General features: G+C 30.4%; 1 protein-coding gene across 2 annotated transcripts; it reads right to left on the reverse strand.

Annotated features, from left to right (window-relative positions):
* Positions 1-536: 536 nt before the first annotated feature.
* On the reverse strand, positions 537-9,482 carry LOC121118615 (cilia- and flagella-associated protein 36). 2 transcript variants are annotated; one of them, XM_040713192.2, is made up of 7 exons: positions 9,304-9,482; positions 4,272-4,342; positions 2,872-2,994; positions 2,712-2,806; positions 2,550-2,636; positions 2,294-2,484; positions 537-1,481 (listed from the first exon to the last, which is right to left on the reverse strand). In XM_040713192.2, exons 1-7 carry the CDS (start codon positions 9,401-9,403, stop codon positions 1,159-1,161), a joined length of 990 nt encoding a protein of 329 aa, XP_040569126.1. In that variant the 5' UTR covers positions 9,404-9,482; the 3' UTR covers positions 537-1,158. The 2 variants fall into 2 exon arrangements, with proteins under 2 accessions (XP_040569126.1, XP_040569127.1); XM_040713193.2 differs by lacking the exons at positions 4,272-4,342; positions 9,304-9,482 and adding an exon at positions 3,254-3,374 and having other exon boundaries at positions 951-1,481.
* Positions 9,483-26,790: the final 17,308 nt, after the last annotated feature.

The raw sequence follows: 26,790 nt of genomic DNA on the forward strand, positions 1-26,790 counted from the left end.
AGTGATTCCATTAAGATACCACTCTGAATTTTGGATATGTTTGAAAACATATACTGATGCATGTTCTACGAAAATTAAAGCAAAATCAGGTTTGCTACTTGTCAGGGGTGTCATTTTGAAGGCCGCACCAGAGCCCCGAACTTTTATTTTTGATTAAAATAAGATTATGATTGAACATAAGTTAAATTTTGTGTTCTTGTGTATCTTTTAATGTAATCTGTGTTAAAACCAAGCCACTAAGATATAATTATGGCTTTCTAATGGTGGTCTAGAACGGCTCAGGTGAGTCACAGAACCCTAATATTTCACACACTTTCTTATTATATAAAAAAGCCAGCTCACCAAAAAATCATCAAAATCGTAGAGGATCATGCCGTAAATTGCAAAAAAGTGTGTACACTTGACGTGGAATGACCATTTATGTTATTTTGACACCAAGCTCTGTAGTCACAGTTGTAGGGCACATTTGAAAATAAACGATTGTTAAGCAGAATAATCTTGGATGTGGTAACAATTATTCAGTTTTGGTATTATTAAATTTAAATTATGTTTTATTTATATTTCAGTTAGAGAGGAAACACGCCTCGTTTCGCACCTACATCGCCTAACAATACTTCGTAGTTACAGTATTGGGTTCCATTATTTTCTTTAATCAGTGAATTCATATCATATTAAAAACTAGCATGTATTATATGAGTGGGTGTTTGGGAATATTTCGTGCTAGGTTGTGTGATTAGATAATTTACAAATGTTTCGTAGAGTAAACATAAAATATATAATATTGTATATGAAATGTATATGATAATTGATATGTATATTTTAATAAGTTGTTAAAATTTAAGAGCTGTTAGAATAGAGTGTACTTATTTCACTAATACATAATACACCAAACAAAATATTTCTTTGTTATGTAATGACTTGAACACGTAATAATGTGAATATGTTTTTTTGGGGAAATATGAATTAATATATATTTTTACGAGATCAAATTTATTTATTAATTGTACATGATGAAATTTGATTCACGGAGCTTAGCTTACAAACATTTTTTTTTTTTTTAAATAGATTTATAAATAACATTTCGTTTTAGATATACAAGATGTGCTTTGATTTATCGTTATAGAATATAGGAAGTGATTAATTTTATATAGGACAAAGTTATTGATTGATAACTTCTTTTTTCAATTTTTCGACTAAAGCCTTTCTGATACTCAAGGTTTGAGGATCAATTGTCTGTGAGTCAGATGCTGCTCTTCTTGCTGCTTTTGAAGACTTGGGTCTTGCATTAGATGAACTCTCCGACTCTGCTAAGAGCCGTTCTCTTTCTGTTTTTTTCATTGCTAATAGGTTATCTCTTAGAGATCGAAGAAACTCAGCTCTTTTCGTTATTTCCTCTTCTTCCACTAATTCAGGTGTATTTCCATGCGGATCTTCAGATACAATTTCTTCATTTTCTTTAAAGAATGGAGTTTCTTCATCTTCTGGAGAAGCAAAAGTAAATTATTATTTCGTGTAAAATAGTACCACATCTTTTCCCTTCAAGGGAAGTCTTAAGTTAAAGTTTAATAGCTAATAATACTTTAATGTTACTGGAGTCCGAAGCTTGAGGTCAAATTCCCTCAGCTCTTATCAAAATGAAGTCATTTAAAAAGATAAAATATGGAGCTTAAATCATTACAATAATAAAAAAACAACTCATGGCGTATAGCTGCTGAAATTTTGGCCAAAACAACCCAAGGATGTTGTCAATACCAACAAGGTGCTCTAATCTCAAAAATATAAATCAGAGTCCAGGGTAGGATGGAGCCTCATTGATACAGTCAACATCCTAACATATTTAGGAAAAGTGTTGTAGAAAATATCAAAATAGAGGAATGACAATAAATGATGCCCTCATCGAGTTCGTGGAGGAACAAAATATGATAATTGAGATACAGAGAAGATCGTATGATGTGAAATGCCAGTAGAACCAATTTTAGCATAATTTAGCCCGGGGCAAAGATAAATGTGGCGGGCCTTTTCTTTATTTACTTTTTTAAAAATCATATATTCGCTTTTTTAGAAAAGAAAATGTGGCCTTTTTTTAATTTTTTTTATAAAGGTCAATACTTTAAATTATATAAAAATTTCTTTTTAGAATATATATTTAACTTATATTAAAGATTGGTTGATGGAGTCTACATAGCATTTGAATTCTTTTGTAAAAAGTGGTCTAAATCACTGAATCGAGTCTTAAGTCGCAGTTAAAAAATTCCTTAGTTTATCATGTACATAAGTATTGACATGACGCTACCTTCTGTCTCCGGAGGAGCAGATGCTTCAACCATGGTTTTATGAAGCTCCTCTTCCACTATTTTTGCCTGTTTTTCTTGCTCTAAATATAATTTATCATGATCCTCAGAGGATTTTGCTAAAGCCTCTTCCAAATCCCGCTTCTCTTTGTCTAATCTATCGATATTCGCCTCATGCTCTTTGAGAGATAATCTTTATTTAGGTCAATAATGGATATTAATAATAATTTATTTTTACTATATTTAATAAAAACTTACTCTCGTATCTTTTCCATTACTTTCTCCTCTGACTCATTTCCCTTTGTTCTATCTTTCTTCCCATTTGGCTTTAGAGAAACACCATACCTAGTACGTGGTTTATGATGCAATATGAATATTAAAATCATAATTCAATCATCTCTTGTGGATTTTTTGTCTTACCTTTCTCGGAGTAAATTAAGAGCTTGGAGCTGAAGTTCCACATTTTTCTGGATCATCATTTTTTTAAATAGATCATAGTTGTTGGCAGCCCATATCTACAAATATTCATACAGCTATTTGCAAGTTGTTGTATATATAAGTGTCTCATTATTGTCTTTACCTGATCGAATAGTAAGTGACTTATTTTGGTTTTCATATTTTTGGTCGCATTTTCAATAACTTTCTCAAACTGATCTGTTGAAATATTTAAGTCTTCCATATATGAAGACAGCATAAAATCCACCTGGAAAGAGTCTTATCTATAACTGTAATTCATGTTTGCATATTAAACGGCAAGTGAGTGCTGTTCATGCTTAACGTTCATTTTTTAGCGCCTGAACCGAAAAAAATGAACGATTAAACAACATTCATCCCCTCGTTCATTTCGTCTCTTATTTTATATTGTTTTCCAAAAATATATTTGAAAGATCGACCAATGCTATAATCATGGGCCAAAATGAAGACCACATTTTGTGTCCAAATTTATTTGCCTACAAGATTACTTTTTTGTCTGCTGGGGATGCTGAGGCTATCATTAATAACTCTCACAGTACATATAACACTAAAAACATGTAAGCAAAGGCTCAAGTGCACCTGTTACAAATAGAATAGAACCAATGATAAATTACAACAATGACATTACAAGTTGATAAGGCCATTTGCCATTTCTTATGAAAAAAACAACAACACACTTTTATTAGATTCGACTAGTCGAATGTATAGCTATATATATATATAAAACCTTTAATAAGCTTGATATTGGAATTAAACAATATCATAAAAACTATGATTTATAATTTTATCATGCCTGATTTTTTTATTGGTATATGTTTGACTATTTAACTCTAAAAATACGGCAAATGGTCGCCAAATGGTTTTTTGAACTTATGTTATGTCATTATAATAATTTTTTTAGTCATTATAACCAATATGTAGGGGTTATACTAACTTCCCTAACAGGTTTATAGTATTACCTATATGCAGGGTGTAACCTAGCTAGTAAAAAAATATACGCTATATTTTGCTGTCAGCTGTCTTCTTTTCTTCTATTAATGCGCTGAACATTGATTGGTTTAATTAGAATTAACTCCTTATTAGCTGTTTACAATCCTCCACAATTATTGAATAATAGTTCTATAATAATTGACCAGCTACCAACGGATTAAGCCTTTTTTTCCTTTTCAGGAAGAGGTTGAGTGGTGCAATAAATGTACCGATGGATTATAAAATAAACAATTACACAACTTCCATGGATTTTGCGTAAAAAAATGCATAAGTCATGGAAAAACAACAAAAAAAAAAATAGCTACAATTATTTACAGTGACTCAAAATTGGCATTTTACTAAGAAAAGTAGTTTTATTTGTAGACAACTAAATTGACACAAAATTAGTTCACGTGGTCTTCAATTCGTTAAGAAACTGAAAAAAAAAATGAACGTATGAGCCCCTGAAATAATTTTTTTTAGAACTGACGGAGAACGGAAAAAGTGTGAATGTGTCCTTGACAGTTTTAATCTTACGAGGTTTTTATATTCTTCGAAGGTTCTTTTATATTCTTCTTCATTTTCAATGCTATCATCCGCTTCAAAAACTATCATTCAAAAATAATTGATATCAATATGTTAATATATTACTTTTATTACAAATAAATCTACAATATTAACTTAAATTACAGTAAAATAGTTTCCAAATTTTTAAATTACTTTATATTTCTAATCAATTAACCAAAAAATAATGCAAGATTATGAGCTTACGTGCAGTAGGCAGATGGAGGAGACTGAGGAGAGTTACACCACATTTTTCTATAGGTTTAATTACTGGAGTTAGTTTTACGCAAACACAGCATAACACGAAAAATCAATTTAGAGATTAAACCAGCGAGGGGTTTTCCCTAGAAATTACACAGAAAATGTAACCTTTCAACTGTTTCAACTATCCTTGTAGTTGGGAATGGTTAAAAAAATCCAATTTGAGTTATAAATTAAGTTGAATAAGTTTGATAAATGTATAACTAGACTTTTCAAGGTTTTGAGTTCAACTTCCAATCAACTTGGCATGTATCATAGCAGATTAAGATATCCAGGTAAGGTGACTAAAATGTTTACCAAATATTATCAAGAAATGTATAGATGCAGAGATTATGATAAAAAGTTCTGCATATAATTTACATTCAACTCAGCATATATTGCTGGTGAGGTTAAGAATGGTAATATATTTAATGTAACAAAATCGGAATGGTCTTTTAAGAAGGCATTAGAAGAGAAAATTGGTGTTGAAGAAAATTTAGAGATTTCATATATTTAAAAAAAATCTCTGTATTTTCGATGGAATTTATAAGAAATATACTACGCTTTATTAGAAGAAGTTTGCAAGAAAGATTTTTCTAACTGGGTTTTTTTAAAGACACATTTCAATAGGGAAATTAATTCTTATACCTAAAAATATGAGGATCCCATATCTATAGAGAACCTTAGTCCTTTAACTATGCTCAACGTGTCGTATAAAATCTATAATAGAATCTTAGCAATGATATTAAGAAAGGTTTTGCCCCATATTTTAAACTAGTTGCAAAAATGGTTTGTTCCAAGTAGAGTCATAAATGGTGAGGTCAGAGGAATTAAGGATTCGATTGCACAGGCAACAAAACAAAATTCCAAAGTAGCAGTGTTGGCGAAGGTTTTTATTAAGGCATTTGAGAGTATATCACAAGAATGGATAATAAAATTTTAAAGGCGCACGGGCTGGGAGATAAGTTTATAAGAATGGTGGCAGTAAGTCTCTGTGATCTTATTACCTTGTATAAAAGAGAAGAGTATAATTTCATTGTGAATAGAGGATGCCGTCAAGGAAATCCCATCTCCCCAGCTCTATTTATTATTGCCTTAAATCCAATATTAGAGGATATCAATGCATCAAAATATATAAAAGATATAAAAGTGGGAGAGATGGAAAATAAAATTTAAGCTTTCACTGATGACATTACTATGATTTATTCAGGAAGCCACAAATATATTCAGACCTCTTTTAAGCAGACATTATATATTTTAGAAGATAACGGGAAGAAATCTGGATTAAGAATTAATCTTAAAAAACACAGATAATGGCTGATTTGAATGATTTTTCTAATTTGAAAGGTTTAAGTGTTACACCGAGGATGAAAGTGCTAGGAACATTCATAACTTCGGATGGAAGTGATGTTTATGAAAACATTAAAATTATTGAGTAAAAGATTCAAAAAACAACCTCTAAGTACGCAATTTTCGTAAAAAAGAATATATATTGGCAAGAATTCAAATATGGAATACACTTATTTTATCTAAAATAGCTCATATTTTAAAACTGACACCTTTTTCGGATATTTTATGCAATAAGATTGACAAACAAAATATACGATAATTTTTTATCACCGAAAAGAAGAAGCAGAGTGATATCTTGGACTCGAAATAAATTTCCCCAAAAAGTTAGGAGGCTTTGTTTATTCAGATTGAAAGATTTTTGGAAAACGATGCTTTTTACATGGTTCAAACGAATTTTTGATAAGGATTCCGTATGGAATAAAATACTGGAACAAACGTTCCTTGAAATAATGGGCACTGCATTAGAAAGAGATAAAGGCAAATGACTATGCAAAATTATACGGATAACTAATTATATAAGCCCATTCTGGGGAAAAACAATCAATGGGGAATTGACAGAAAAAGTTTTAGAAAGAATGGAATGGCAGGACCAGTTTTAGAGAATAGCAGAAATATCGATCATCCTAAAAAAATATCTCTACCTCCCAAAATCAGTTTTAATCGAATAGTACAAATAAAAGTAGACATAAATTAAGGATTTTTTCCCTACCAATAATTTACATGATATTATACAATTGTAATGAAATTTCTTGGGGTCTAGATACTTTTATTTTTGAGAAAAAGAGAATGTTGCAACTGTCCCCAGTCTCATCTACAGCAAAATCGTGGCGTAACTGAAAATCTTGTAGAATATTACCTAATACCTCTCATAAGAAAAAAATATTACCGTTATTATATCATGGTTTATAGTTTAAAGTATCTTAAATCTTAGAATTTTAGAGTTTCTGTTTTTTTTAATTGAATTTGATTTTGAATCTTATTTAAAAGAAACTGAATTCTAAAAAAAAAAGTATTGATTCTGGTTTTACTATAGAGGAGATTTTGAATTTGTTTGAAATTATGACCCTTTATTTTTCCTTTAAGTACATTTAGATTAAAATTTGTGGTTCTTGATCTATTTTTGATCAAACTCTAGAGCGGGGAATATTCTAAAATAAATGGTTATATGTACTTATATCAGGCTTGATAAAAAATAATACATTATTTTCAAATTACAAATTCAATTTTCATTATAAACTTAAATAATTTCTTTTATTATCTTGGTAAACAGTCCATAACGTTAAAATTGTTAGTTTGTTTATTGTAGATAAAAAGATCATTTATCTTTTAGTTTGCTCTGAGATTTTCTGCTATTGAAAAAATGGGAAAAAAATCAATTTAGGGGAAAATTCTTTAAGCAATTAAAATAGACTACTCAATGTTCAAAATTTATCCTTGTGTAAAAAAAATATGTTTTTTTAGACGAATAAACAATCTTTTAAAAGTATAAAAAGACATTCCACACTAAATGTATTTATTTTTCAATTTATATCAATAGTAGAAAATCGTGAAGCACACCAAAAGTAATATATACATTAAAAAAACTGACAATGCATAATAGATGATATTGTCTGATACTGTTTTGGACGTGTGTACCTACATAATACAACAATATATTAAAGAATCGAATGATAATTAAATTCGAAAAAATGGTTTCTTTAGAATTGGGCATATTTTCTCTTTTTCTTTATTTTTGTTTAAGATGTTTTTTGTTTAAACTGTACATATATTATTTCCCTTGACTCTGAAACCAACATTGGTTTAGCGACCGCCATGAGTGCATGCTATAAATAAATAAATAATTTTTATTGGTAAGCTCAATAATCTCAAAAGTCAACCTTCGTCTATGGACAATCGCTGAATATACATATGAAATTTTGGTTGGGCTTAGTATCTACAACAATATAAAGAAATAATGACTTATGTAGAATATACATATGAGGCTTTCTCTACCAGGATCTAAGAATTCAGTTTTCAGACTATTTTTTGGGGTTTTACATATGTGATAAATTCCTGAGTGAAAAGATACTTTCCAGGAAGTAAAGAATTTAATTATTCTATAACATTTGACTCCTTAATGTAATTGAAATTGAAGAGTTAAATGGTATCCAACAGTGAAAATAAAGTGATTTGTGCATCAACAAAAAATGACGCCCAACGAAGCACCTATAAATAACAAACTTACAAATGAATATTTAGTTATAACTTCTACCTCTGAATTAGTTTGAAATCTTTCACGAATGTGCATTGTAAAATATAAATAAATTACTTAATTTTCACACTAAATCAGCAGCGTAGGAAGCAGTGCTATATAAAATATATCTTGCCGGTATGTAAAAAGAGAAGGAACCTAAAATAAATGTGATAATCTTGATAATTGAAAGAATATTTAGGGGTAAAAGTAGCTTAGCTGTCATGTTGTTTAATTAGACTTGCTGCAAGCAGCAGTGAAAGGAACGAAAATAAACAATTTTCACTCGTATCTAGGCTGGAATTTCTCCGATGTCGATATTTAATTCAACTTCGATGTCAATCATCAATTCTACTCCGAATAAAACAAGGAACTACACTTATAACTCCCGAGCAAACCCTCATTGTGACTCTACGTATTTTATGAGCTCCAACACCAGTTTTTACTTTATACTTAGATGTTCTCCCTTCAAAAGTTACATAATAATGATTAGAGCTTTGAAAAATAAAAATAATGTAAAAGTTACAATTAGAATTAAATAGCTTAAATTTTCTAGTTTTTCAGGATTCGCATTACAGGGGTGTCTGCAGGACTTAATTTTGGCAGTTTTTTTTTACAAGAGGCAAAAAACTGTTTAAGAGTTCATTTTTTTGTAGAAAATGCTAAATTTGATCGAATTACCTTTTTTAAGTTAAAAAAAAAAGTTCAAAGGCTTTCTACATTGCTAACGTTTTCTTAGAATTAATATTTTTATATAGTAGTGGGCATAAAATAATATTTAAGGGGACATCAGCCCCTCCAGCGTACCCATTTTGGACTCCCCTGACTTATTCATGTGCAAAGTAATAGATTGTACTTAATTAAATGGATGTAAAGGACAATAAAACATGCAATCCTACTGTTACTAGGGGTTTGTTGGGGCAAAGCTTTTTAAATAGGGGGTTTTGGACCCCGTGGTTACGACGCTGCCGTTTTTTATTTCATCCCCGAGATTTCTAGTAATAACCCAATTTAGAAATTGGTTTCCTGGGATTTTACTGAAAAATAATTTTCTGGGAAATAAGAAATCGTATATCTATTAACTAGTTAAGACTTAAATTATTGATGCTCCTAGGAGTTTAAATTATTGTCAAATATTAAATATCTATCTACGTGTAATGTATTAAGGACAAGTGAAAAGTATACTTATAGACCGCTGCTCAATAAAAGTTAAGACGGGATAATTCCACACTGGACCACGTAGAAATCCAATCAAGGATTCAAAAATCCATACTTCATCTGACATGTTGCGCTCTTTGAATTAATATTGAATATGTATGTATTTTTATAATGCTGGGTGGTATACCTTTATATTAAGTATGTATATCAAAGGTACATATATCCACTTGGAGAAAGGATTTGAAAGGTATACATACCCCACCTTCTCTCTAGTATAGCTTTTATTCTCTTGAGAAAATTTACTGTAGGGGTTTGTCATGATATGTTCGTTTAAGTCAATCGATTGATTGATTCAATCGCAACCCTCATTATTGAAATAAAGACCACATTAATTGATTTATTTGTAAAAGCTTTTCAAATAAGATCAAGATTTCCCTTTATATCGTACTCTTTAAAAGATGCTATTACATCATATTGCGGCTTAATATAAGATTAAATTACAAGTAATTATTCCTAAGGCTAAGTTTTATTTTGCATAAGAAATCTCGTAAGAGATTTAGTATGTTTGAATATAATTTCAATAAAACGCTTTTACCCATCCCACTAGGTTATTTTTAAAAGAATTGTATGTACAATTATACAATTGGATATTCATAATTTATGAGTTCATTAACATGAAAGATACTCCTACAATATTTGATTAAGAATATAACTTGAAGTCCTTATCTTAATACGGAATGTTTTATAGAGGGGGACATCATGACTTCATACTAGTGGGTGAAGATTTCGTCTATCCTTTTATAGAACAGACATATTTTGTACATTTAAAAAAATAGTGATGAGTCATAATAGACAATGCTTAACTAGGGCGTTTGTAGGACTATAAATATTATTATTCTTATTTTTTTTTGGGGGGGTTTGGAAAAAATTTCAAATATAAAAGAAGTTTCATATATTAAATTTTTGGGAAAAACATTTCAAAAATTCACAGCTGTTTACAAAAAATTAAATTCTTTGGAAAAATTCAAAAATTAAGCTATACATAATAAATTTTTTGGAAAAACATTTCAAAAATCGATAGCTATTCACAAAAATTAATTTTTTTTTTGAAAAATTATATTTTTTGGATTTTTTTCTTATCAATAATTAATTTTTTTGGAAATTTGGAGGAACTTTGGTCCCTCCAGCCCACGCCTTGGGGACATACCTGTTACTTATTGACAGATTGGTGTCTAGGATAAAAAGTGAGACATATTAATATATAGTTAATATTGATTTTATATCGAAAAAGTATAAAAAATAATAAAAGATTCAAAGTAATGATAGGAAAATTCGATAGTTCATTAATAATTCATTGTTTGTTTAAAATTCTGTTTAAAATAAATTTTGATTACAAGTTGGGATTTTGTACAAGTTGTAATATAAAATAAATGAGATGAAACTTTTGAAACAAATAATTTAGGGACATCTACACCAACCTCACAAATTTAATCATTGTCATGTCTATACTTGATATTGATACAACATAATATCTACAAATGGTCAATAAACCATGATTCAACTCCATCAAATGGATTTAAAATATTAAAAAAGACTACATAACAGCATTTTATACGACTTGATGACCATGACGAATAGTGATTTTTGAATTAAATCAAGGGTGCTCCGATGCATCGGAATCGGCTCAATAATACTGATTCCACCGATACCTATACATAGTATGTAGTTTATATGGATAATAGGACTTATTCGAGCTCCTTTTTGGAGTTACAAATCAATAAAATAGCAAACAATTTAAAAATAACTACATTTTTAATGCCGCATACATTTGAATTATATGATTAGTCGTTCAAAAAGTCAGTAAGGGTAAAAGTTGGGTTGACCAGTTTACTTTGAAGGCATTAAGTAGCCTTTTCACGAAATGTTTTTTTTTTGTACGCTTATTGAATACTATTATTTATAAAAAGATCTGTCTCGAGTACATACCGGGTGTATAAAAAGTAATAAGACCTTCTAAAAATACAGTTTTGAATAGGTGTTGTTAATTAAATATTAAATTTCCGATTATTTTGGAAGAACTTAGATTCTAAGGCTTTTATCGATGTACATTTTGTAAACAAAAACGCCGTATATGTCGAGATGGAAGCAAGAAGAATCATCATAGGCAATTTAATCCGCACCGGGAGGACCACGTCGGACACCATGAAGGCATTAAACGTCAGCAAGGCCACAGTCTGTCGGGCTAGAAATCGTTTGGCTGATGGGGACAACCTTAAGGACAAACCCAAGAGTGGAATACCCATCTAAGTGAAGCTTGAAGGCATCATGAAGGCCTTTAAGGTCATCCCATCGAGGAAGATATCAAAGTACACCAAGAAGTTTATTGTGGGCAAGGTCATCCAATAGGATACAGGAAGGTCTTTTATAAAAATTGAGAGGCCACTTCTGTCTCAATGTCAAAAAGCTTTTTCAGCGATGTCAACAACTCTTGAATGATCTGAAGCACAACAGCAATTTTTTTTTTTTTTTTTGATGAAAATATATTTACCGTTGACCCCGTCCTCAACAAGCAAACTGATCAGGCGGTATACTTTGGAAAGGCTGACAACAACATCAGGACAGTCACCAAGACCAAACATCCGGCCTCTGTGATGATATTGGGGCTGTGGCATCAAATGAAGAAAAAATGCCTCCAATTTGGCTTCCTGTTGGATACCGGTTACTTGCGTCCGACTACTTGATGGTGTTGAAGGAAAATGTGGTCCCATACATCACCAAGACCACGAAGAATTCCAAAAAAAGACACGTACGTATTTCAGCAAGACAGGGCTTCAGTCCATACTGCTAATACTGTACAAGAGGGGATGTGTAGCAACATGAAATTCTGGTCCAAGAACCTTTGTCTCCCTCATAGCCCAGATCTGAATCCACTGGATTGCTCCATTTGGTGGCAAATTGAGCAAATACCCTGCAAAGTCCACTACCTGAATATTGATGCCCTGAATACCTCCGTTAACCAGTAATGGAGGATCATGAAAAAGGACTACGATGACAATGTGTGCAAGGGGTTCCGGAGGCGGTTGGAGGCTGTCATTGAGGCTAATGGTGGCCAGCTTCATAATTAATGTTCATTGTTATAGTAAAAAATATTATAAAATAAAATTTTCTACATCATCATCCATTTTCAATTTGGTTATTTAGGCACCTATAATGATATCACATCAAACTGCGCTATTCAGACAATTCAGGATATAATTATTCCTTGCTTAGATAATATACAGCGGGATTGTATAAAATATGTCATAGAAGGCAGGAACGTCTTTTCTAGTTGGTAATCTGAACAGGGTTTTTTATTTTCTAAAGCTGTTATCATTATTATTTAATTTCTGAAGTCAGATCATCTAAGTATAAAGTAATGAATAGTGTATGTTCTTATGAATTAGAGTTTACACGGGAGTTATAAGTTAATTTATTTTTGGATTCAGAGTAGAAGGGAGAATGGGCATTGGAATCATTCCAACCTACTTTATTTTTGAATATACGGAGTGGGATTTGTGTTAGTTCCTTCATCTCACAGCTCCTTGCAGCTAATTTAATAAAACGTCATGACTACTAACCTGTTGTTTTTTTCCGAAACATTCTTCAAATTGTCAGAATTACAACGTTCATTTTCGGCTTCTATCATTTAATTCCCATGGAGTGAACTTTCTTTTGTACAGCATACAGTTGTACACAAAACCGGATTGAACATGTGTGTGTGCTCTTAAAAGACGGAGAGTAACCTGGAGGATTTTTACGGAGTTATAACTGTACGTTTTTATTGAACGCAAAGTAGAATATAGAATTGACTTACAAATCATTCTTGCCTATACCCTTGTAAGGTTATTTCTCCCCCGCCCTGTCTCATCTGCTTTTAGACGATCAAATGAACCGTCATAAGCTGCTCTCCCCCAAAACATTCTTCAAATTGTTAGTGTTAAAATGTTAATTTTATGTTTCTTTTGTGTAACTTTCCTAAAATACTAACGATCTTCATCACTAATAATACAGCACAAGACTATTCCACACAAATACAGTTGAACACAAGACTATCAAAAGAAAAGCAATATACTTATTTAACATAATAATGTGCATTTATTTATAAATAATTTAAAAAAATGCTAAGTAAAGAACTCGTATGTATAATTTGGACATTTAAATGAATGTGTAAAGCACTTGTTTTCATTTATTTGTTATTCACTTCAAGCTTTTTTATCAACTCGCAAGCTCGACTCTCAAAAAGGGACAGAAAGAGAAACAAAAAATTGTGATATTTAGAGAAAAAAATATTCCTCTTTTTATGGATAATATATACCATATACATAGAATTGTAGCCCTTAATTTAAATTTAAATCCTTAGTCATACCCTACCGAAGTTCATAGTAAGTAGAGTTAGCATCTTTAAATCATACAAAAATCAACTCTTGAAAACAATTAAAAACAAATTTCAGTATATCTTTCTTTATTTTAAACTAGGCATGGCTCTATCCAATCATTAGCTCTTAATTATGAAGAATTTGACATTTTGATCATTTTTCTATGGTGATAACTAATGCTTTGTTATCAAACTTGTAAAAACATACATTATCAATTGTTGCTAAGTATTTACGGAGCAAGAATGAGTAAATTTTATTATCTGTTTTTTAGTTGATCTTATGAAAAACGGTAGAACTTTACCTTTATGTTTTAAATTTCGTTATTTCAATAGTTGTGGTTCTTTGACATTGTAATCTATTTAAGATAGAACATTAATTGAAACTTTTATATGTAAGAAAGTAGAACAGTCCCAATCATTGAATTTTAGATAATGAGGGATTTATATGGAATTATTCCATCGACTTATAAAATACTTTGAGATATTCATGATCAATAATTATCAAGCAAAGTTTGACTGTATATTTATATGTATGCGATCTGGGAGTATCTTAAGACTGCGTAGATACTAGATCCGTGAAAAAAATATTGCTTGAGGACTCATATCTAACAACGAGTTTGTGTAGCTTAAGCTCATTTAAACAAAAAAAGAATTGCATTATCTAAAATAACTAGCAGTTGTATCCTGTATTCTCGCAATTAATTATGCATCGCCTAAAGTCCAACTTTTACTTTGATAATATAGAAGACTAGTGGTAGTACCTGGCATTACTCGGAGTAATTAGCCGTCGGCTAAAACACAAATTTTACTTTAATAGCGTAGAAGATAACTCTCCTGCAGGAAATTACAGCGTGGAGTCAATAGTTTTCATAACACAAATAAAACATATCGTACTTAATATTAAAAAATCAATAGGCCCCACAAAATAATAAAAAACGTGATTTGTATAAGGCCTTTTATTTACGATGTATGTATAAGTATATGTAGAGACTTTTGACTCTACTTGATTTAAGAATCAAAGACTCGCAACTCCACTTGTACTCGAAAGTTAATTGATATTAAACTCAAGTAAAATGGACTTGTAGTATAATTACTTTTTTCCATCTCCAGAAAAAACCTTAGTCTACAAAGGATAAAAATTGGATTTTTTTAAAGTATTTGTTTCGTATACCTTTGGATTATAATTTAAAAATGTGGATCGACTGTTCTTTTGTTTGTTCAACTTATGAAATCATACATGTACAACTATTTTTAATATTTTCTTTAATTACATGTTATTTACTAATCAGTTCCTATATTTTATGATATCTAACTCGACTTATCATAGTATTGTGTTGGTACTTATTTATTTGGTACAGTCTATTCTTAAGACAATTCCTTTTGGACTTTAGGACTGTTGGTCGGTGGAATTTTTCCTAAAAATGTAGCCAAATATGCTATATAAGATATGTATTAAGATTATTGCACATATCTTGCAAAAACTATTTTTTCCCCCATTATAATACATCTACTTTATTATAATATTATGGTTGCTTGTATGTCACACGGATTAGCAAGTTTGTCTTAGTATAGAATATATAAAACGGGTACTTCCTAACTAGTATAATATTATATTATAGTAGATGTATGTATGCATATTAAATAAGAGAATTAGTGAGTTTGTGAGGTATGTATTAATAAAGTAAATTGAAATAAAATATATAATAAGAGTACATTAGGGTGTATCACGGGAGCCAAAAATTGAGATATCACACGCATTTTGACACCTCAAAATTTGCAAATTGTAAATAGAAATCCATTTTACTAAAAAAATATTCCCCCCCCCTCCTTTTGTCCTGAAAGGTTTCTGTACGAAGTAAAAAAAAATTATGAAATAAACTTTTTTTTCTTATTTATAAAAAAGGTTTATATGTTTAAAAAAATGATATTACACGACATGTTATTTTTTTCTAAAGTTAAATCCCTTACTTCTACAGCGAGCTAAACGTTACGTGCCCCCGGATTTAGTACGAAAATAGACAAAAAATATAAAAATTACTTATGAAAAAGATAAAATAATGCCAATATATTGTTTTTTTATTCTATATAAGTTAGTATACACTAACGGGGATAGCGTAGATGCTAAATGTTTGTAAAGTAAGTTTACTTTGTACATTTGGAATTAAAGAAATTAAAATTTAACATTCTTTATTATTACCCCTTTGTATTTTGAAAAATAGACTTATTAACATGTTTCTTTTATACAACAACTTCAAATCGAACCATTGTTCAAGAGTACTTAATTATAAATGTGATGCAGGAAATTTTTCACAAAGTAGTATTCAAACAGAAACAACAATGGCAACAAGAAGTTAAACTCTGCATTTCTTTTTTGGTCAGCACAATCCAGCAATTCTCCAATCTATAAATCCCTTTTAATTGTAAAGCAAGACTTAAATCAAACTCGTCCGTGCAATTGGTTTATAAGAGAGGCTTATTTAACAACTGCTGATTTAGTTTTGTCAATATGGGAGCAATTCAGCATTCCTCCAATGAACAAATACTTTGTTGCTTGTAAAATTCAAAAAATAAACGAAAAAGTTGGCAGGATTTCTAAAAATTGGTTGAAAACTGATAACCCTTTGGTCAAAAAGTTCGTTAACGAATGTGAGGAAATGTTGGATATCTCTTCATGTCAATGCTATGAAAATAAAAATCCAAGAGGTAAAGGCAAAGGTCAAAGAAATTCAGGGGGCGAAACGTTTATCTTGCTGATAACTTTAGCAAAAAATTACATATCATGCAATATCATTTTTTATACATATAAGGTTTTTACAAATTAGAAAAAAAAGTTTCTTTCATAATTATTTTTACTCCATACAGAAACCTTTCCAGAGAAAAAGGGGGGAGGGGTGGGATGTTACTATTTTTCTCCGGGATATTTTTTACTAAAACGGATTTCTAATTACCATTCGTCACTTTTGAGGGTCAAAATACGTGATAGCTCAATTTCGGGCTCCCGTGATACACCCTAGGGTACATCTCAGTATAATATTATATAATATTATTTAGATACATATATACTTGAAAATGACGTAACGAGATATTGATTTCAGTGTCATGAGGATTCGCCTTGAATTTTTTGTCATTTACGTTTTTGCCTTGTACGTATTCGCCTTTTGATGCATTTGCCTTGTGACGCTTTTGCCTTAAAGTGTTTTGGCCTTGTGACATTTGCGCATTGACACTTTTTTGCCTTGGATAATAATATTTGAAATATTCTTAATTATATATTTGTTTTGAATTTTTACCGTTGTACTCCAGCTTTGAGAAATTAGAAACAAAAATGTAAACAAGCTAGACAATGACAATTTCTCAAATCTTATTAATTATATATAAATAATACGCAGGTTTCAAAGCATTGGGAAGAAATCCCGGAATACTATTACTACGTTCCGTTGCAAAGAATAATTAACAATCATATGCAGTCCATTTCTTCATCAAAATGCCATAAAAAGATATTGAAATCTCTATTAACATCAAGGATTGTACAAGAGTCATAGATCAAGATAGGGACCTTGTCCATGAAAGTCTACATGTATTTGTGAATATGGTATATTATATTTTGAAATACTTCTTTAACTTATCAGTTATCACAATCACAGATTTTTCTGTGCTCGCTTCGACCCTTTACCTGTGCTTCCCTCCCTGTGTCCCGGGATTAAGTTATCTTGCAGTCTTGTCTATTTATATATTATTCCTATTTTGTGATTCTATGTGCCAATTAACCATCTTCCTATTGCTGTGAGGATTTGGGATCTTAAGGAATGGAAGAAAAGCATAGTTACCTTCTCTAGAAGCGACCGCGAATCAAACCTACGTTTATTCACATAGATATTCAAATATGAACTCCTTGTATGTTAAAAAAAAACGAAAACTAACCTTGGACGCTCACATATGTTGTATGCATCCATTTTTTTTACAGTGGGTCCAAAGACTTTTAACTATATTGATATTGATGAAATGATTTTTTAATCATAAAACACTCTCAAGAAGTCATTATTGGGAGTTGCTTTTTTAATTTTTTCGACTAAAAACTAAGTATGTTTAATGTATATTTTGTTTTAATAATTTAAATACCAATCCATCAAAAAATATAACAATGATCCTTTTATTTATTCAGACCCTTGAATGACAAAAAGTTACATTATTCAAAATATTACATAATACAATGACAAGTCAAATAATTAAGTGCCTAGTTCTTGAATTACATGCTTTAAAATACGATTTCAAAAGTTTTATTAACATTTATGATGAAGACAAATTTAATGGGTTACTAAGTATAAATGTAAACAGATATTGTAAACAGTCTCGATTGGTGAACAAAAATATCACTATTTATATAACTAAAGCAAAGTTTGTCTAGGAGGACTTAGTTTTCTTTAAAATATTCACTACTTCTTATAATTAGTCAAATAATTCAATTATTCATATTTAATTTGGAAACATTTAACTCAAATTTACATTGCATTTAGAAAAAAAATTATAACATTACAAATCAAGCTCAAAAAATCTATCGAAATCAATTTTTTTTTAAAGTTAATCGTTTTAAGTTGTATTATAAGATTTATTCTTGGATTTTAGTTATAATATAATACAATTTTAAAAAATATTAGCTGACCATTCATTTTTCTTGATTCTTGTATGATCAGACACTTTCTGTATGAACTGTATTCAAGATAACTTAATAAATAGTTTACTTTTCGAATACTGGAATTTTTTATTAATTTTTAGTAGCTTTAATTTTCATTTATAAAATTATTTCATTTCGAAATATGTCTCTGAAACGAAATGATCCTCTAAAAACTGATTTAAAAAAAGGCTTGAAAGGCCAAACCAACTGCAATTGAAAATTTTAAAGATGATTTTCGTGTTCTATGGCTTAAATAACAATACTAAATGAGGGTTTCAGCCCGTAGGCGTTCCAAGACCTGAATTTTGTAGCATAGTGGAATATGTCCTAAAGACACTTTTCGCCCCACCAACACTAACAATATCTCAATAAATTATTATTATTCAAAGATTTTCGTCAATTTTTAACAAACATATTCGGAGTAATCCTTTTGAATCACTACAAATTGCACTTTAAGTATTACAAACTTATCATTACAATCAAAAAGATACAAATTTTAATTCCAAGGGGCTCATATCGGAGTCAAATTAAGTTTCATAAATGAAATACAGGCTTTAAACTATAGTTAACAATCATGGGTATCTAACCATGCTCCAAAAGGCCCATAATTGATCAAAATATGTCTACGAAAATATATGATGTACAAAAATTAATTAGCATTTATCTTTATCTTGGTTTTTGGTCTAAATATTTTTATGATAACGTATCTCATCGTTGTTTGTCCATTACTATTTATTACCTTTATATTGCAGGGTCTGCGGAACGTTCTGTTAAATTAATTTTTAATGGATATAACTAACTCCACTACAAAAGATAGGCATATAAACTTTTTCCATAATAACTTTATAAAAAGTGATTGATTTTTTTTCACTTTTTATAAGCAAAAATATACAATGTATTTTAAAAAAAAATAATAATAATAATTTTCCTACCTCCAATGTATGCCAAAAAAGAGGATATTATTATTGGTTCTAAAAATAAGGTCCAATCAAGCCAAGATGTATGGATTACTCCATGCGATCTATTCTTGAATATTTTATCTTTCTCTTAACGTTGATTTTGAAAATAATTGTATCGGTTGTAACGGGGCTCTCGATCTAATTTTTTACAACCTTGCCAGGTCCGAGGACAGTGATGGAGGTCAAAATACTTTTTTTCAAGTTTGATTGTAGATAAGTCACATAAGGCGTGTTTTTGTAAGAATAAAAAAGTGCAAAAGTTGGTCAAAGAGTAATTTCGTATTTTCCGCCCTTTTATTAACTAAGTAATTTTATTCATTTTTGGTCACATTATTATTGGTCACATTGGATCATTAGATGAAGTGTTGTAAGGTGAAAATTTATACTACAAACGCTTTTCTGGACATTATTATGATTAGACGGTTCAGCAGTGAATTATCGTGTGTCGGGTATGGAGGTATTAAAGGAAGAAATTCGCCATATTTCACATTTTTAGTATCTGAAAGGGAAAAACTCATCGAAAGCGACCAAGAATATTTGCGATGTATACGGGGTCGATACTCTTTCGGTTCGTTTTATACAACAGTGGTTTGAGTGATTTTTTTCTCTGGTCAATTTTGCCCTTTACTGTGAACAACTCGATCGTTTGAAGATGGGGATCGAACCGAAGCAGCCAGTATTGCTGAATAGGAAGCAACAGGGCATCATCAAGACAACATCAGACCGGAATCATCTTTGATAACACTCCAGAAGCTCCAGGAGCTCGGATGAGAAGTTATTATACATCCCCCCTATAGTTCGGACTATCCCTTCTTTGTCTAAAATAGTTGTCTCAATAGAGGCCTTTGAATAATAGTTTTTTGCCAATATGGACAAGGGCTCCTACAAAACGTGCATCATGAAGTTAGACTTTCTTTGGCAAAAAGTTGTTGAACAGAACGAGGCATACGTCGTATGATTGTAATACTTGTTAGAAAGCATTGAAATAAAACGAAAAATACGAAATTACTTTACTCCAATCTATTATTTATAAAACATGACGCCCCTTGGTGTTAAAATATTTCTGTGTATTAGATTACGGTTATACAATCTGGTGATCATTTTCAATATGTACATATAATAATAATAATTGTACATATTCTGACTTAGTCCATATTAAACAGTTTATACTTTTGTATATATAGGTATAGTTATTGTAATTCGTAAAACTCGGATGTTTCACGCAACAGCTCACTTTTTAAGCTTTCGAATGCGCTATTACAATCGTATCTGTCATTTCTGTAAACAAAAAGAAATCAGATTATTGCTTTGATTTATGCTTGCCACAGCACACCCGAAATTGTCAAGATATTTTGGTCTACAGGGTCAGAAAGGTCATGAAAGAGGGGGAAACCCTTAAAATCGAACCCAGTAGTAGAAGGCCGACCTAAATGATTTCAGAAGTGGCCAAGAAGGCGTTTGAGGTGCCAAACCCACCATGTCCATGCCCAAATTTGCCAAAAAGAAGTCAGTGGTCAAGATACTTCAGGTCCTCAAGATCACCAAGAAGTCAGGCATGACGTCCTACGTCATCCAGAAAAATGGGGCACTCGCCCACAAAGCCAATGCTGTGCAAGACTGGATGGAAGAGAACATGGAGTTTTGGCCCAAGAACTTCTTTCCTCCCCAGAGCCTCGATCTGAATCCTGTGGATTACTCTATCTGGTGGCAAGTCGAGTTCAAGGTCTGAAAATCACGCCACAGCAATGTCACCGACCTGAAATCCTCCGTGGAGAAGGAGGGGAAGCTCATGAGAAGGGACTACATTGTCAGAGTGTGCTCCACCTTCCGTGACCACTTGAAGGTCGTCATGAGAGCAATGGAGATCTAATTCTTATATAATATCTGTCATTGTGTGCTTAATAAATATCTTTAAGTAATTTATCACTTCGTTACTTAATTGAGAATTCGGAGGAGCAAAAGTTTGCTCACGTTGCTTAGTGGTACATTTTGCACGACCCAGAATTAATGAGTTTTTTTTTGGTTAGGGGTCAAATTTAAGGAATTCAAAGAAGCAGTACATGATGCTCAGGGAAGCAGTATAATTTTTTTATCATTCATTTCCGGAATATAATGGAATTGCACATGATGAAATTGATTTGCAATGAAATTACTCATAATCATATTGCTTACAATGATGTTGTTTTACAATCATATTGCTCCCTATAACTTTGACTCACAATGATAATGAACACCATAGTTTTACCACGTAAAGATATTACAACATCAATTTTGTCCACAACCTGTTAACCACAATCATTTTATCGGACACCGATAAAAAATCCGGTTTGACTTTCAGGGATTATCAAATTAAAAAAATGACGTCATTCGAATAGTATTTTTTAAGTAGATGGAGACACAACATATATATTATCAAAAATTGATACGGTAACTTAAATATGTGAAACTGAATTTGTAAATCTCATCAAATTGTTAGCACTTCAATCATTTACTTTTGGCTAAGAACTTATAAATATTTGTTGCTACATCAGTGTTTATACAAAAACTTTTTAAATTTTAAGAATGAGCATATATGTATATAACCATAAGTAGAATTGTATAAATATTGTAATATTTCTTGCAAAATATTTGGTTTTATCAAGCTGAGCAACAATAGTTTCCCAACACATAGTGCTAGTATGCGATCTTCTTAATATTAAATGTTTAATCTTTGTACTAGGTAAGTCTCTTTTGCATTACAATTTCCAGTTCCTTAGCTTTACGATCTACTATCCTTTACAATGTGACTTACTGATTAAGTTTAGGTGTTCAGTTAGTAGTGATTGGAAATTACATCTCAAATGTTATGCAATTAGTCAACAAAATAATTATTCTTTGACAAGGATAATATGGTCTTAATCAAGAATGTTATGGCTGCGTACCAATAAGGAATATCAAATCTGTTGATTAGAATATTTTCTGATTTTATGCACATAAACAAAACTAAAACAGGTTAAATGTGCAACATAATTATGCACAGTGCACACACATACACAGTGCTGTAACTAAAGAGAGCCACTAGGAGGCCGTGGGTCCCCATTCCCAACAGAAATATAAATGGGAACATAACTAAAACTGTATTCTATTACAACTGCAGAACTCTGACCACTTTGCTTAACGATAAGAATAACAAAGAATAAAATAAAATTTTATTTTTAAAAAATCATTAAAAAATTTCAAGGGTAAATATATAAAAGATTTATCTCAAGATAGGCTACCCTGCAAAGAAAAATATTAGTTACGGTCCTGGCTCCTTCCAGAATTTGGAGTGTCTATTTTTGGATATAGATCTGGTTACAGAACTACACATCCAGAACAATCCTTGGAGATAAATTATATGCCAAATAAGATATTGGAGTATAAATTGATATATCAGACATGAGAATAAGAAACCATGTGCAATTCACAAGTATATTGCTTTTTTTAGAAAATATAATATTTTGATTTTTTTAGAAAATACATTTCTTATTTTAATTACTTATGATCTTTTAAAAAAATCATTTTTCTAGTCTCAAGTCAAATCAAATACAAGCATTAAAATCTCAAGTCATAAATCATTAAAAAGCTATTTGGGTCCCCATATCTGGTAGGTTTTAGGTCTAAACAACATAAACAACTTTTGTAAAATGTGAATTCGTCTACTCAAATAATATGAAAATTGCCTGAAACCTATTGATAATTTAAATAAGTTTGCTCCAGTCTATAAAATTAAAAATACAGCATTTTAATCTCAATTGCACTATATTATTGCAGGAGTACCCAGCATGGGTCAAAACTATTAGCCGTTGATGAAATTTGCTTTAATAATGTTTTTTACTGCCTATTACCGCGGCGTTAAAGCTGCTGATTTTTATCTTATTTTCTCGATATCAGTGTCCTGAACGGTTGATTGGTGAAATGCGAATGAGCTTTTATTAAGCTGTGAATAATTTTCGACAATTATTAAAAAATAATTCCATAGTCGTTAAGAATTGGGCAACTAAGAACTGATTTTGGAGATTTACCTCCTATTAGTTTTTTGGACAAAAGTTGATAGATAAAATAAAGGTAAATACACCAAACATTTAGGCAGGGGTATTGCTAGCTTTCTTCAATTCAGGAGGGGAGGGGGCAAGGACAAGAAAATATCAACACCTTATATAATTCCTTATAGAATAGGTTTACTAATCAATTATATAGATGTTGGACAATATAGGTTGAACAATATTCCGAGTATTATCCACTCTGGCTTAACAAAAATTGCCATAAATTATTTTATAATATAAATTAGACCTCTTAGGAAGAGTCTACATGGCAACGTTTTCTGAGAAAAGCGGAGCACTATTTATTCATTTTGAGCTTGCATCCATATGAGGCCGGCGATTCCCATGAGATGAATTAGAATTCTTAACCGGTTAGGATGAAACCTATTTCTTCAACTTGTTTAAAATAGGAATACCAAATCGCTTTAAAAACGTTGTGATAAGGATATAATCTTACTCAGGTATTAAAGAGTTCTTTATTTGTTCTCTCTTATAAACATAATTTGTTAAGATATCAGCTCGATGAAAGTCAATGCATAAATATTAAAGTTAGATTTCGGTCTGAAAATCACATTTACTAATTTAGTCCGATTTTGGTCTGGACCAGTTTCTTGTAAGATTTGGTATGGAAATAATCACTAAAATTCGAGCCGGAAAAAAAATCAAGTCTCAACTCTAATAAATATATTTATTTAAATAAAAATCATATATATAAATATTTAGATGAACGTCATACAAGTATACACAAGATTAATAACTGAATGAAGAAATAATCACAAGAACTAATTCATAACAACTCTACAATGTAGCTTTCAAAAACTGCTGAGTAACTTTTACTTCAGCTTTAAACAAGATAGAAGATTGTTTATCTTTCAAAATGTAAAATCACACATTGAGCAGACAAAAAGTCGAATTTGGAGCTAATTAAGGAATAATTAATAATCCCTCAAGCCCGAAATGCCTGATTAGGAGTTTTAATTTGTCTTTTTGAAAAAATCCTTGACAATTTTGATTAAACATATATGTTTTTTTAAACATGAAAAAGCCAGATTTACCAAATAAAATTTGAGGAAAAAAAATATAATTGAAAAATAACCTATATTATTTTTAAAATAAGTGTTAATTTATGAAAATGGCAAAATTAATTTTAGCACAACTTTTCTATTCACTACATATCTTGACATTATGTAGGTAAAAATAGAATTAAAAGGCTGGGAAGTATGATATCTCAAGGATTGATTGTTGTCAAATCGAGATAAAGTTATTTCATTTTAAGTAGTAATTTATTTTATCAAACATTTGTGGATTTTGCTAATCGTAGGAAAAGATTATAATAAATTGACTTCTAACAATACCTGTCACTGTTATATAAATTTAGAGAAAATCGACTCCCTCAAATGACAATGAAGTCAAAACTTCTTGTGGCACGCCCATATTTTGAGTAAAATGGGCCAATATAAAGATAGAGGTACATAATAACCGTACAAGTGTAAATCCTCACAGTAAATTATGTTCCAATTCATATGAGTTGATTCCATAATTTATAGTTCAAATCAGGATTAAAATATTCGCTATAGAATAGTTATACTGTTTCTGTTTGCTAAAGTGATGACTCATGGCGGTCGTCAGGAACACGATACATAGATTAATTTTTTGAGCTTATATATCGTAGCCAAAACATAATTTATGTACTATATTAGCTATTTTCAAAAAGATAGTCGTTACTATATAAATTGTAAGGGAGTGAGGGGCATACCCCCCTCCATGATCCACCGGTGGCGTGGACCCTGTAGTGCAAATTATTTATTGATTCATTGATAATTTAAAATTTGTCATTAACAGTATAAATACCTGATAAATATTATGTCAAAAAAAACAAAAAGAAAATTATAGTAAAATTTAATTGAATGAGCATTTATAAGATTTATAAGTTGGAGATTTTTCTGCTTGGAAATTCAAAGTAATTTTTTCTAGAGTTTTTAAAATATGTTCTTACATCTAAAAGTTAGGGCTAAAATTGTATTTGATTTTAATACCCCTCTACCCCACTCCCACCCCCTATTTAAAGGCTAATTGAATAAATGAAAAACGAGAGTGCTACAAAGGAATACTCCCATCTACCAAGGTTATTTTCCCTTATAGATATCACTTTTTGGGGAAAAAGTATTAATAACTTCGAAAGATTGTGTAGTTACCTCAATTTCTTATTTTTTGATAATTTTTGAAATTATGGTTTGAAAATCCGAATAGTATACCTTTTATTTAATTTTATATATTTTCTTAGATTTCTATAAATAAACATGTAAAAATAACAAATAAGTTATCCGATTATATGTATCTAATAAACGTTATTACAGCTAAGCTACTCACCTCTCGAACAATCTTCGAATTCTCAGGGTATTCAGGATATTTTCAGTTTTTTTTTTTTTTTTTTTAATACTGACAGATTATATTTTGCGCAACTCAAATTAATTGCCCTCATTATTATCCTATATGTCATTCTAGATGACCTCGTTACGTCTTGACTTATTTATTCATTTATATATATAACAATGAAAATAATCTCTATTGATTGATTAAATTTGCACTTCTGAGTGTTTTTAAGAACATCAATTCTTTCTTCTTTCAATCTATAAGGATGTTCCATTGAGGAAATTTGAGCATTTTATTATGTGACCATGAGATACAATTTGAGTATTCAGTGAGTTCATACAATTTGACTGAATTGAGTTATTCTGCAAATAAGCTTGGTAATTGCCATAAACAGGCCTTAAAAAGTAACATTGATTCAAATGAAGAGTGATCTAACGAATAATAATATATTAAGTTTTTGTAAATACACCAACCGATGCACTATAAATAGAACTCCCTGATTCATATAGCAATTACTAAAAAATCAATAATGATTATCACTCACTAATTCCAATTCATAGGAGGGTCGGTTTCATCTAAGATCAAAAATATTATTGCAATTAATATTGCTTAATGTTGTAGATTAAGCCCTTTAACGATCATTGAACATGAAGGAAATTCATTTTCTAAAAAAACTAAATTGTTTTTAGACAAAACTTCGTTGATTTTAGACAATTTCTAAAGCTTCATAGGTTTATTTATTAGTAAATTTGTATGTTCAAATATAAAAAAACATTCCACCTTCGGCAATATTCCTATCCTAATTATCTAAAGTGCGTACTCCAAAAATTTGCTAATTAAAAATAAATTTTGGCCTCTTCTTTTTTCTTTTTGGAGGAAAATTTTAAAGATACACTGAAAATTTCTATTTGATATAGATTAAACTAAATTATCTTATTTTTTGGGCATAATTGTTTTGGTTGACACTTAAAGTAGCAATATATAACTAATAATATCTTGTTTTAAAAGAATCATGTCCAAAATAAGTTACATGGG

Source organism: Lepeophtheirus salmonis, chromosome 5, assembly GCF_016086655.4.
Source record: "Lepeophtheirus salmonis chromosome 5, UVic_Lsal_1.4, whole genome shotgun sequence".
NCBI lineage: Eukaryota > Metazoa > Arthropoda > Copepoda > Siphonostomatoida > Caligidae > Lepeophtheirus > Lepeophtheirus salmonis.

What these genes read in the sequence shown, in the direction of transcription:
- LOC121118615 (XM_040713192.2), bottom strand. Translation starts at nt 9,403, where the DNA reads ATGTCAGATGAAGTATGGATTTTTGAATCCTTGATTGGATTTCTACGT. An exon ending in CTTAATTTACTCCGAGAAAG is followed by an intron (nt 2,637 to 2,711) that starts GTAAGACAAAAA and finishes ACCACGTACTAG; the next exon opens with GTATGGTGTTTCTCTAAAGC. An exon ending in GTAATGGAAAAGATACGAGA is followed by an intron (nt 2,485 to 2,549) that starts GTAAGTTTTTAT and finishes ACCTAAATAAAG; the next exon opens with ATTATCTCTCAAAGAGCATG.